We start from the raw sequence: 12,318 nt of genomic DNA, 5'->3' as shown, positions 1-12,318 counted from the left end.
TAATCCTACCCATGAAGGCATGCTCTTCCCTAAGCTCTTTATTCACCCCAAAGTCTTTTACACTCCACCGGCTCCGACTTCCGACTAGCAGATCTTGGCACGGACCCAAGTTAAGCCAGTATTGAACAGAAAAGCAGTTCTAATGCCCTCGGATGAGTCAGGCTAGGATTTCAATAGCAGCTAAAATACTTAGTGCAAGCTCCACTGTGTCTAAGTAAAACTGGCCCATAAGCTGGCTCTCAGATGTGGGGATCCCCTACTCCTCTTACAAGCCGCAGCAGGGGTTCCCACTTCAATGCAGCATTATCTTGGGGGTTCAGAAGGTGTTTCTAACAAAACTCCTGTTTTTAAATCAGCCATAACCTTAGTAAATTAATCTTATTCAGTCAGACATCTTCATGCGTACAATATTCTGAGAGAGCGCATTTTAAAATCACGTTTGACAATTCATTTCATCCAATTGAGCTGGATGGAGATGTTCAGGAATAAATAGATATTTGCTTTACAATCCTACAGTGTCCTTTTCCAAGAAGCCTGATTAATAGCTTTGAAATAGCATTCACTGAAATCCCGGAGACAGTAAACAGCTTTGAAAGAGTAATCTTTTAAACTGATGGGGTAACTAATAGTGCATGTGCAAATGATCATTTCCATAAAATCCAAGTCCGTGTTTAACTAGGTGAATTTCCAAGTGGCTGCCAAACAGTCCATAGTGGCAGCTAATCTGAATCCGGAGTTTGAAGCTGCGAGCAGGAAAAAATCCATATGTAGCATCACTAGTTTTCATCACATCGGGAACAATCCACATGAAGCATGTAGGAGGGGGTGGAGAACAAGCCTGGAGACCTTTCAAAGCACAGCACAAAGCAACGCTGTGGACCCTCTGCGGAGGTTGAAAATGTAATGGCTGGTGAAGGTTTTTCAACCTCCCCACAAGCTGAGCGCTCCGCATAAAAGGGGGGTCAGAGGCACGCACTACGGATCGCCGTATGGCCATCCAGGAGGAGAGGACTTGGCACGGCAGTAAGCGCAAATGCTCGGAAGATGCCGGAGATAAGGCAAAGAAGGGGAAGGGGCAGGGAAAGGGGTTTTGTTTTTCACAATTTGAGCACAGCGAAGACTTGCTGTAGCTGTTGTAAAGGTCTTTGTACAGCTGTTCTAAAAGTCAGGGCAAAGTTCTTCTACTTTTTTTTTTTTTGAGAAAAAAGCAGCTTACCTTTTGGTGTGGAAATGTAGACTGGATCATGGCAGTTTCAAAACTGTGCGTCCCCTTGAGCTGCGTCTTCTCCCACAGGGCCTTAAGGACTTGCACAGAATTACTCTGTATGGACAAAGGTTCTGCAAACAAGCTCTGAAGAAAATGTTGAAAACAGGATTTCAGGCATTTTTTGCTTGGCCGTTAATAAAGAGCATCTTGTTCTTACAGTGGGACAGCCAGGCAAATAACTAGGGATTAGTTCATCTCTTTGTAAGGAGTTACGATGGATCAGTATGCACACAATTAGATAAATCCTCAAATATTTCATTTTCTTTGGGGCTTTTTTTATCGTATATTACATGTCTTTAAGGTCTGTGGCTGACCAAAGATTATCTATCAACTACCACTGCGCATAGCAACTTGAACGTCGTTTTTGCGTTGAAATGTTAATTTATCAAAACGTTAATAGCGCTGACCTCTGGGCACTGGGTGTAGAGCTCAGCCACGTGCATCTTTTTGGAAAAGACAGGTCATTTACCAGTTAATGCGAAGAGATGCTGAGCGCTGCAGCAGGTTTGTGTATGTTTATTTGGACCTGACCGCAGCTCTTGGTCCTCGTGCGGGGAAGAGTAACAGTGCAATGTTTGCGACTGCACGGAACAGACAGCAGGATGAAATCAAGAGAAAAAACTCCTCAGACCACGTTCAACACAGATTTTGCTGGCAGAGGACAGGAATTTTCATGCCCTGAACATTCACAAAACAAGATGGTTGGTTGGGTGCTCTCACCTCCAAAGCTCCCTATTTCAAAGGACGGCAAGGATACAACCTTATCCTGCCTTGAATTATTCTAGTATTTCAACAGCATTAAGTTCTTCATTGTATAAACTGCACACAAAGTCGATGTTACATGAACACTACTGCGGCTGAGAGAGCTTAGCATTTCTGCCTCTACTATATCAGCTACATGATCTTGTAATTAAAAAATGCATTTGCATGCAGGAGCCAAGTCAAGAGTGCACAAGCAAATCTGATTTTCTAGATTTCAAGTATTTGATTTTGCAATATGAACAATGTCCTTTTAACGTAGGTTTCCTGGATGGACGATCCTTCTTCTCTCTCTAAACAGAAACCCCGCAATCCTAATCCCACTGTCTGGATCCAGCTGACACAGACACACTTCAGTAAGACTCAACCAGGACTTTTATCGTGGCCAAGGCAGTGCGTTTTTTCCAGCTAAGCTGTCAGAAACAGTGGGATCGTTTTGTCCAGATTAAAAGGGAGAAGCGGTCAGCTTCAGGCACCCACTTGGCAGGAGAAAATCCAGCCCAGTTAGTTCGTGTTGGGCAAATTTAGGAGGGTCTCTAGGGAAGGTGCGAGGACGGGACGCGTCAGGCAGCCCTTTGCTCGCTGGTGCTACCACAGCGGCGCGATGCCATCCCGCCTGGTGAGGGAAATTAAACCATAAATCATATAGCTGTAGAGGATGATTTTAATGAATGAATCTGTGAAACTAAGCATCCTGCCTATCAAATAACCTCTCTAACATCACCCCTTATTCTAATTTTGTTCCTTTTGTTAATCATCGCTTAACTGTAAGACAATTTCTCAGATCTCCGCTGACATACTTCTCTTCCTACTGCCCTGCACTAATAACTTGCCGTTTCACAACTTCCATCCAAGGGTTTCGAAACACAATATAACTATTCACTAATACTTTTTAAATTAGATAGAAAGCAGGGTCATGAAGTTAAGGATCTGTTCTGGAGACCTGAGAGAAAAAGGTCTCTCTTCTCGCTTTTCCTTTCGCAGAATGCAATGTAAAAGAGTATATGGAGCGGCTGGCAAAAAAGGAATAAAAACGTGGTAACTGGTATTGAAATCTTCAGAAACTGTATATTAGTCGTCTGTCTGTGGATCTATGACAGATCTGCTGAAAAATACATTTTTATCACCAGCCTTTCGTTTAACTCATTATTAACACACTATAAATACATTTTGTGTCAAATTTATCTCTTGTACAATTTCACAGGCTTAAATAACGTTATCCCAGGGCTGAATTTAGTGCCCTGTATTTAATGTAATAATAGTTATATATCCAGTACTTCAAAGCTTTAGGATTTCGAACAAAAGAAAAACATAAATTATCTGACATTAAACACCACCCTGATGCACAGCAGGCTCGAATGCTTGGTGCAACACAAGAGGAATCGTTTTTTTCCATAAAGAAGCACATTAAGTGCTGTGTTTACAGCATATTTGCAAAGACACAAACTAAACTACGTTGGTTCGAGCCTGGCCCCGGCAGCGCGGGGGGATTCTGCTGGGGGCTCCTTAGCACGGGAGCCCGGGGAGAGGGGTGGCACCGGCACAGTCGGAGCAAGCTAGCAAGACTGTAGGGAATAAAAGCAAAGCTTCGGAAAGAGTAGCTGCAGTGGTAGAAATACAATTACCCAGCCCGGGGCGGGGAAAGCCATGGGGAACAGGGGAACCAGTGTTTGGGGGCAGCGTCCGACGGAAGCAGGACCCAACAGGGGCACACGGGGATGGGGAAGGGGGGCGATGGGCACCCAGTGCAGAGGAATGGGGAAGGACAGTCATATTGCGCCTGTGAGCTGGGAGCCATGCGAAGCTTGGTGGTCCTGGTAAAAGATGGGACTGGCAGGGCCAAATTCAGAGTAATCTGGGAAGGGGTTAAAGGGAGAGGCTTTTCAATGAAAAATGTATCGGGAAAAGGCGAGGCACCAGGGATTAAAGGTGGATCAGTGAATAAATTGTCTGTGCAACTGATTCAAACCGTGAACCGCAGGCAGAGCGGAGGTCACTGCGTTAAAATGCGGTGGCAGGGGCGGCGGAGGCTGCGCAGCGGGGAGCGGGGCGTGCCAGCTCTGCCACCCGTCTCCTCTGCTTCTGCTCCTCCTTTCTCGTTTTTGTGCGTTTCAGTACTTTTGTCCGTATTTTTCAACATCTGTTTTCCTCTTCTCAGGAATAAAGTCATACATTCATAACGTAATTTATTTATTCTCTCTAGGTCCTGTCAAAATTCAACCCCTTTCTTCAGGTTTTCATTTACAGAGTAATTCACCTCCTTTATTTTCAACCTTTCATATTGTCTTCTCACCCCTCTTTCTGCCTCTGCTCTTCTTTGCCTCCTTTGCCCTGCTCTGTCACTGTCCTCTCCTTCCCTGACCTCCTCTCAGCTTGGCTCCTGATCATCCTCCTTCCTCATCTACAGCAAAGCCCCGTCCCCACACACAGCTCACACAGGCACCTCGGGATCCAGAGGAACCGCTTCTGGTACCGAAGCACCCAAACACTCCTACGGACCTGCACTTCTGAAAAACATGTGTTGCATTTATTCCGAGGAGCAGACATGGGGAAGAGTGATCTGAGCTGTTAAATGCACCGCACAACTTGCCATGCATGTTTTAAACTCCAGATAAATCCTTTGTATTTCTGAGGTTGCATTAGGGTGGGATGAACTGCGGTGAATGGCTCTACATAGGTTAAGCAACTGAACCTTACTGTTTTAACACAAGAGCCATCTGTTTCATCTTGAAGTGTGAATGTAGGGTTTTCTCTTGCAATTTCACACTATTTGTAACCTATTAGGAAATTCCACATACGTCCAAATACTGGGCTCTATTTGGAACCGGTATTAATCGTGAGAAAATAGCTGTAGGGTTGGTAGGAGAACAGCACTGATCAGATTTGCAAATCCTGCTCAGTCAAAACTCCTGCAGTAAAAAACCCCAGTGGGTGCCGCACCTCTAACCTCCACCTGCAGCCTCGGGGTTGATTCTGCTCCCCTGCAAATCCACTGCAATGCTCCAGTTCGTTTGCAAGGCACCTGGGACTTACTGGAAGTTTTGCCTGAATAACGACAATAAGGTTTGGCTCCACTTTTTTATCCCCAGACTTTGTAGTCTCTCCAGACAGTTTGAGTTTGTTGTATTTAATAGAAATATAAAAACTTACAAACTGCAAAATTACTTCAACTTACTATAATGACTTTTTGAGAAATCACAAGGGTCACAAAGCACTGTGGATTAGAAGCATATTTAAAGAGATTAACCATTAAAACATTTTTTTTCCCAAGTACAAAGTTAACAATAGAGAGGTGCCACTAATTCGTATTGCACACACCTGCTGAAAGAGGAACATGATATGGATCCACAGCGGAGGCTGCCGGCTGATGAGGGTAAAACTGGATTTACTGTACAGGCAGTAATGGCCCTTCAGGGGACAGCTGAAGAACAGCTTTGCTACACAACTTCTAACCGTATCTAGAAATAAATATACAGAATATTAAAATCAACTATATAAAAGACAGAAGACATCTAACTCTCCGTTACCAGCATACGTGCAATCGAGCAGCGGGTGGCCATATGTTTCCACTACGGGGGTATCTCAGTCTGGGTCAACTGCTGCGGCATTCAGAAGGGCATTGCTGTGTCTGTGCCCTTAAATTAAACACAAGCCATCTGACAGTACTAGAGAAATTTAGTCTCCAGTGCTTTAAATCTTACGTAGTAATCATTTACTCCCAAAAGCAAAAAGCGCAAGACAGCGCACAGTCAGGCTGTTTATCCTCTTCGTGCTTTCTCATGCGTTGGGTACCGTCGTTGAGCTTATCGAACCAGACAGATCCATCAAAACTGTGCATCTCTTACTCTTATTTAAAGAGTTTGTTGGAAAAAACATCCCATATTAGGAAACGGCCATATGGGGGCCTGACATCTGTGGGATCCTCGCCAAGACTTTGCGCAGCTGAAAGCTGGTGTCTGTAGGGACAGAGGAGTGCGGCACGCAGCTCCCAGCCAGGAACGGGCTCATTCAGCCGCTGGTAAAAGCCGTGGTACTTCTTTGCAATGGATCCTCCAGGAGCCCAACGATGCACAAATCGACTTACGACACCACTGCGTGTGTGGTGTGTTTGCTGTACAGGCCATCTTATAAATTCATCACCAGAAATAGCAGTTTCGAAGAAGAGCGTTAGTATTCACTGAGCCCTGCACCTCCGTGGGGAGCCGATGTGCCAGCTCCCGCCCCACGCCGCAAGGGCTCTCAGGCACAGCCCCTCTCCCCATCCGCCCAGGAGCTGCAGCCCTAGAGCTCGGGCCCACCTGAACCTGCCCGTGCAGAGATCACAGAATCACAGAATCACTAAGGTTGGAAAAGACCTGTCAGATCATCAAGTCCAACCATCAACTAACACCCCCATGCCCGTTAAACCATGTCCCACAATGCCATGTCCACAGGTTCCTTGAACACCTCCAGGGATGGTGACTCCACCACCTCCCTGGGCAGCCTCTGCCAGTGCTTCACCGCTCTCTCAGGAAAGACATTTTTCCTAATATCCAGCCTGAACCTCCCCTGGTGCAACTTGAGGCCATTTCCTCTTGTCCTGTCGCTTGTCACTTGGGAGAAGAGACCAACACCCAGATGCTCTGGCTTCTAGGGGCTCCAGGTCCTACCAACCCCGCTTCTTATCAAGCATATATACTACAAGTCTGCTGGTCATACCCGATTTTTACAGACTAAGCCAGGGAGCTGCAGCTTTTGCAGCCGTTCTCTGAGAGGCACAACCCACAAGGGACAGGAATCGTTGCTGCTGCCATACTGTAAGGGACAACGTGACACAGCGACTTGCTCAAATCAGCGAACCAGAGCAAGGGCAGCCGCTGGCAGAGCCCGTGGGCCACAACTGCCTGCACAGCCACAGACTTCGCAGCAAAGAAACACACGGGGAAGGAAAAGGCACGCAGCTGCAGGTCCAACCGGACAAGAGACTGCAAATGCAGCCACAGTCACACACCAGGAAAGGTGGGATATGTCCGTTCACAGCTGTCATTCAGGGTCACCCACTCAACACACAGGTTTTCTCCAAAAGTGCAGTTTGAATCCCAGTCCCAGCTCCAGGGCACGACAGACAGACAAAGCGTCTCCAATTCTCACTGCTCTGTCACATACTGACCATTTATGCCATCTGTGATCATGTCATCTGTTGATAAAAATCCCACAGTGGTTACACGCAAGCTGAAGGTGTCCTTTGGGATCATCTGCTCAGTACAAAGCTATATGCTACGTAACGTTACCTGACTCTGAACTTCCCGTGCTGGTTTTAACTGGAAATGAAGCCCTTGAGATGCACAATTCTGCTTTTGCAAATTATTGACCTTGAGCCCTCATTTTCCATCTTTGGATGACTACTCATAATGATAACAGCATGTTAGGTATAACCTAATCAGACTTCTTTATTAACTTAAAACAGTGGTATCATTTTATAGCCCCTTTGAACAGGAACAGGCGGCTCTCCAAGGCAAAAAGGCATGGAAAACAAAAGACGGCGATCCTTAGATGATGACCCTGGTGCAAACACAGGGGAGAGCTGCACCCTCTTCACTCAGCTGGAGAGTTGAACTTGGAAGGGGAGGGGAACAACCGGTCCCACCAGCTGCTGCTGCTGCACTTGTTTCCTAGCTAAAGGCAGAAATGACAGACAGACAGACAGACAAGCCGCCCTGCAGTGGCTGATGAGCCCGCTAGACTGACCCGTGCACCAAGGCACCGGTGCTCACCTCTCCTCTGGCCCCGTCCTGCCAGCACCTGCAGGGTCAAAGCCAAAGTGTTTTCAAGGAGAACGGGGAGCAGCGTTGGCTCCTGCGGCGTTGGCCAGCCAGGTCTCACCGTGCAGCGTCCACAAAATGAATCACGCAGTTGAGAAGGCTGAGACGGGCCAGCTGTGCAGGGAGCATTACTCAGAGTCTCGTGCTATCCTGGTGAGTCACCGTGCAGTGAAAGCGTAGGAATAAAATGCTGTAAGAAAACATCCTAACTGGAAAAATGAGTTGTAACTTTTTAGAAAATGTGGCTAACAGGAGACAGTTTAAATAGCACAGCCTTCTAGATCTACTGACAATGAGAGCCAGCAACAAGGAAGACGGATATCAGAAGGCAGCCTTTCCGTCCAACTACAGACCATCTTGAAATACTTGTTGTTTTTAACATTTTTCATCTAATCAAGATGTGAAAGCATAGGAGAGAAATGTAATAAATTCTGTATTCCACGTAAAAACACCACATATGAGGAATGAGTTTACCAGAGGTACAAAAGGATGGGTCCCTTGAGCAAAAGAATCAATGGATCAGATTGTCACTAAAAATGCAGAAAATTCAAAACTGGGATGTTGGAACCCGCCGAAGATGCTACAGAGAGGCCAGATGGTTGTTAGGCTGGGAGAAAAAACTTCAGAAGCTGGCAAGTGGAAACCACTTTATTATCCTTTGACAAAGCTGTTTGAATTTGCCAAGAAAAGGAAGTCACCAGTGTCAAGCTGGGGCTGCAGAGCTCATTGAGACCCCACTGTAGCACGAGAGAAGAGATCTGAGATGTAAAGGCACGGAAAGATTAAAGTTAGACTCCACAAAAACAAGTAGAGTCATTACACGTACTGTGGGGAAACACACACAAGCCAAGGCAATGCACAGTATTTGGAAGCGAGCACAAGAACCAAACCAGATTGTAGCGACTGTAGAGCAAGGGATGACGACAGCACTCCTTCCTCAGAGGAACACTTACATGCTATAATCAGCAACATTACAGCAGATGAGGCTTAGATTATCTGGAAACCAATCATTAATCATTCATTAATCTTTAATCATAGGCAGGTGCATAAGCCAATATGGGGCCAGAAGGAGCAATAGTGGAAGCAGAAGAAAAGCCACAGGCACGGGGAGGTCGGAGGGTCAGACTGGGCGGTGAGCTTTCCCCCCAGAGAGGGAGTTCATGAACCATGTCAAAATGATGTTGAGCTGAACAGGACTACAAACATCATCCGGATCACTCCCCTCCAAAGAGACAGGAGGAAGGACCTAGACCAGCCCCAGCTCTCCTAACCCGTGGCTGAGCCAACAAGAAAACCTGTCTCTATTTGTCTCTGGAGAGCGCATTTAGCAGAGGACAACTTTGAAGATGCTTCCTTTGCTCTGAGACAGAAATGGAAAGAGGAGCTGAAGTGGGGCTGCTGCTCTTGGCTTCACTGAACATACCAAAAAAAAAAGAGGCATACTTGGTGGTAGGAAATACGGGACTCTTTCCTCTTGTGTCGGCCTGAGAAAATGAATATATTAGAGGAGGACGTTGCCTTGAAGAAGGGGAAGAATCCGCATGAAGTGGTGGCTTGATGCCAAGCATTGGGCATTTGTAGGCTGCTCTCTGAAGATGATGATATTGATTTGTGCACATTGACTAAATCCTGTGGGATGTGGAAGTGCTGTTTAGGTCGTGTCAATCGCCCGAGCACAAACATACTCTAAGATCTACAGTGGGACAATATTAGAATGTGGGTATGGCCGTAAGCTTTCAGCAGTAGAAAGCCAGGGCTTAAATTTAAACCAACAAAGATGCAAACGCTGCTAAACTGAAGGGTTTTTTTCAGAATTGTTATCTAACTTAGCTGCAGATCACAGATACATCATGCCCATAAGCAACACACTCATCTTAGCAGGAAAAAGATGGGGCATAAAATCCACTGCTCTTAGATTAGTAGCTATGGGGAAAATTTGAGTTTAATCCAACGGCCCAAACCAATAACCTGCCAGTGTTCATGTTCAATATAAAGAAGGAGTTTGAGAAACTGAAGGGGTTAATTAGGGCGACCCTAAGTCCTGGGACATATTAAAACGCAAAAGTAAACGACATCTCCAAGGAAGCTGGTGACAGAATGCTCTTCCAACAGCACGGTCCAGACTAAGGACCCCTGGTTTAAACATCACAGATGCTAACAAAACCTTAACTTCAATACACTCAACCAGAAGTAGAGGTTTGGCCTTGGTCCATGTGTGTGAAAAGTTTAGTGCTTCGTTACGGGAAATCACTCTTAGCTAAAAGTGACCATAAACCATGTACTGCCACTGCAAAATGGAGCTGGTGGTCAATGCCTACCCTCTCCAGTGAGTACAGCGGTTATTTTTTCAGTTACAAATGTATGAATTGACAAGAAACCTGGGAGGCATGTAAAGGCTGCAGGCAAACGTTGGGGTGCATTAAACAACCGTGCAAGGCAGTAGAGTCCAGAGCTAGATTTCTCGTCACCCACAGTAAGTCCACATAAAGCTGATTAAACCCCACCTGGGCAATCTCCCACAGAAGTCGTTGCGGCTGCGAGCAGAAGGTGGCAGAGCTCCAGGATACAAGCCCCTGGTTAGCAATTAAGAAAGGGTGCCCAGCGCTAGGTGGGATTGTGTTTGATAGGACTGTGAAGGAGGTTCCTAAATGCTGCATAACGAAAAATTGCAAAGGAGATACGGAGAGACACAAAAACCTAACAGATTGCTTAGCAAGAAGTTGTGGATGACAGCGAGAAAAGTACTGAGGCTGATTAATACATGCCAAAATAAACGTCAGCTGAAGCGCTGGAGTCCTTGCTGGCTGAGCAAAAAGTTAGTTCCCGGAAAAAAGCAGCACTCATTTGTCAATACCAGGCAGAAAAAGCCTCCTACTCAGACAATCTTTAAACCTTTGGTATGAGATGAGTGATTACTCATAGCTGTTTCTGCTACATTTGATATGCTGAATGTCGCAACTCCTGTTAACAGGCTGAAGTTTACGACGTGTGTTTTTCAATGGTTTGCAATGAACTACCAATTTCAACATATAACGGCTACTCTCAGCTATCCCAACGTCAGTGGAAAGTGGTATTTAAATAATAAACCTATTCTGATGAAGACTAAGATGACTCTGATCCATAACTAGCACTGCTACACTGTATTTCGCTCAAGTGCAAACCACCATGCCAGTACCATAGAAATTCATTCTTATGGTCATGGGAGACCTGTAAATAGGTAGGCAAGGCAAAATTAGTTTCTTGTCATCATCTGGGCCCAGAATGAAGCTGGGACCGTTTTCAAGAAAATGACGTGTTGGAAAAATATCTATGTTGTGCCATTTCATAAAATGTTTAAAATGGAAAAAAAACCCTGATCATTTAAATTAATAGCATCGTCGGAGACTGACCCACAGCATGTGAGATTGGCACGCACACTGCAGAAAAACCAGCAGCCCATTGAAAAAGGTGCTTTTAAAATCATGGTAGTATTTACGAATTGCATGTACTTACGTACTCAGTATGACACGCAGCTTAAGAAGATACATTTTGGGCTTTCCTAAAACACACGTATATAAATTGGCTGACCTTTAGGTAAGCTATGTTGCATACTTTTCCCATCATTGCAAGTTATATAAGACACTATGAACCAAATATCAACCTTGTGTAATCCCACCTGATTTCAGAGGAGTTAAAGCAGAGATAATACAACCTAGCAAGACCTATTCACACCTGTGAGACTTGAAGGCAGTCATTTCTAGGCAAAACAACACACTGCATTTGCACTCGGCAATGCACAGCGGCTCAAAAGGGGAATCTGATGAGTGAGCAGGGATCAGGTCTGTAGGTTTAGCTAGGAAAGGGGAGCAAAAAAAATTTTTGCTAGCGAGAACAAAAATAAATCACTTTGCAGGCTTGAGTTAGCAAAAAAGCTTTGAAGGTGAAAAGAAACCAGTCTTAGCCTACAGAGGTGAAGACAGCTTAGTTCCCTGAATCTCTGTGTAATTCCACGTGTGGAAACAAGTAACCATTCACCTGGACTTCACCTGGTAAGGAAAGATGTATTTAGCCCCGAAGAAACTTTCAGGATATCAGTAAGATACAACACACAGGAGACTCCTGTCAACAAAACCCATACTTGCCCTGCAACAGCTCCCCCAGCACACGGCACATCTTGGCGAGTGTCGGTAATCCAATGTTGACTCTAAGGTCCTTTTGATGTGATTTAAAGCAATGAAGTCCAAATTACGGCAAAGATGGATCTGCAACTCTTTAAAATAATTGGTCAAAAGTATGTAAGAGAGAGAGGAAGGAAAAAATTAACTAATTTCCCAGAGGACATTAAACCTATTACGTTGCTCACATTTGAGCTACACATTTACTGACTCTAGAACCAGTTTTGTACTTTAAAAACTACTGTTGCTTCTAAATGTGGAAAGCAAATTTGAAGCAGGGTGTTTATGCCAACTTCAATTTCACTGAGTAACCTGTCCCGTCTGACCTAAATCAGGA

The 12,318-nt window shown here is 45.2% G+C and overlaps 1 protein-coding gene across 2 annotated transcripts in view; it reads right to left on the bottom strand.

The window, feature by feature from the left end:
• Positions 1 to 12,318, bottom strand: part of VEPH1 (ventricular zone expressed PH domain containing 1) — an 82,003-nt gene that overhangs the window by 21,147 nt on the left and 48,538 nt on the right. Inside the window, exons 9-10 of one of the 2 annotated variants that reach the window (XM_059822891.1) lie at positions 5,345 to 5,484; positions 1,217 to 1,351 (exon numbers count right to left, since the gene is read on the bottom strand). In XM_059822891.1, the coding sequence (XP_059678874.1) occupies positions 1,217 to 1,351; positions 5,345 to 5,484 (275 nt within the window). The remainder of the gene's footprint in view (positions 1 to 1,216; positions 1,352 to 5,344; positions 5,485 to 12,318) is intronic. The other variant, XM_059822892.1, reaches the window with a different exon arrangement.

Source organism: Gavia stellata, chromosome 11 (genome assembly GCF_030936135.1).
Source record: "Gavia stellata isolate bGavSte3 chromosome 11, bGavSte3.hap2, whole genome shotgun sequence".
Lineage (NCBI taxonomy): Eukaryota > Metazoa > Chordata > Aves > Gaviiformes > Gaviidae > Gavia > Gavia stellata.
This window is presented reverse-complemented; position numbering and strand designations above follow the sequence as displayed.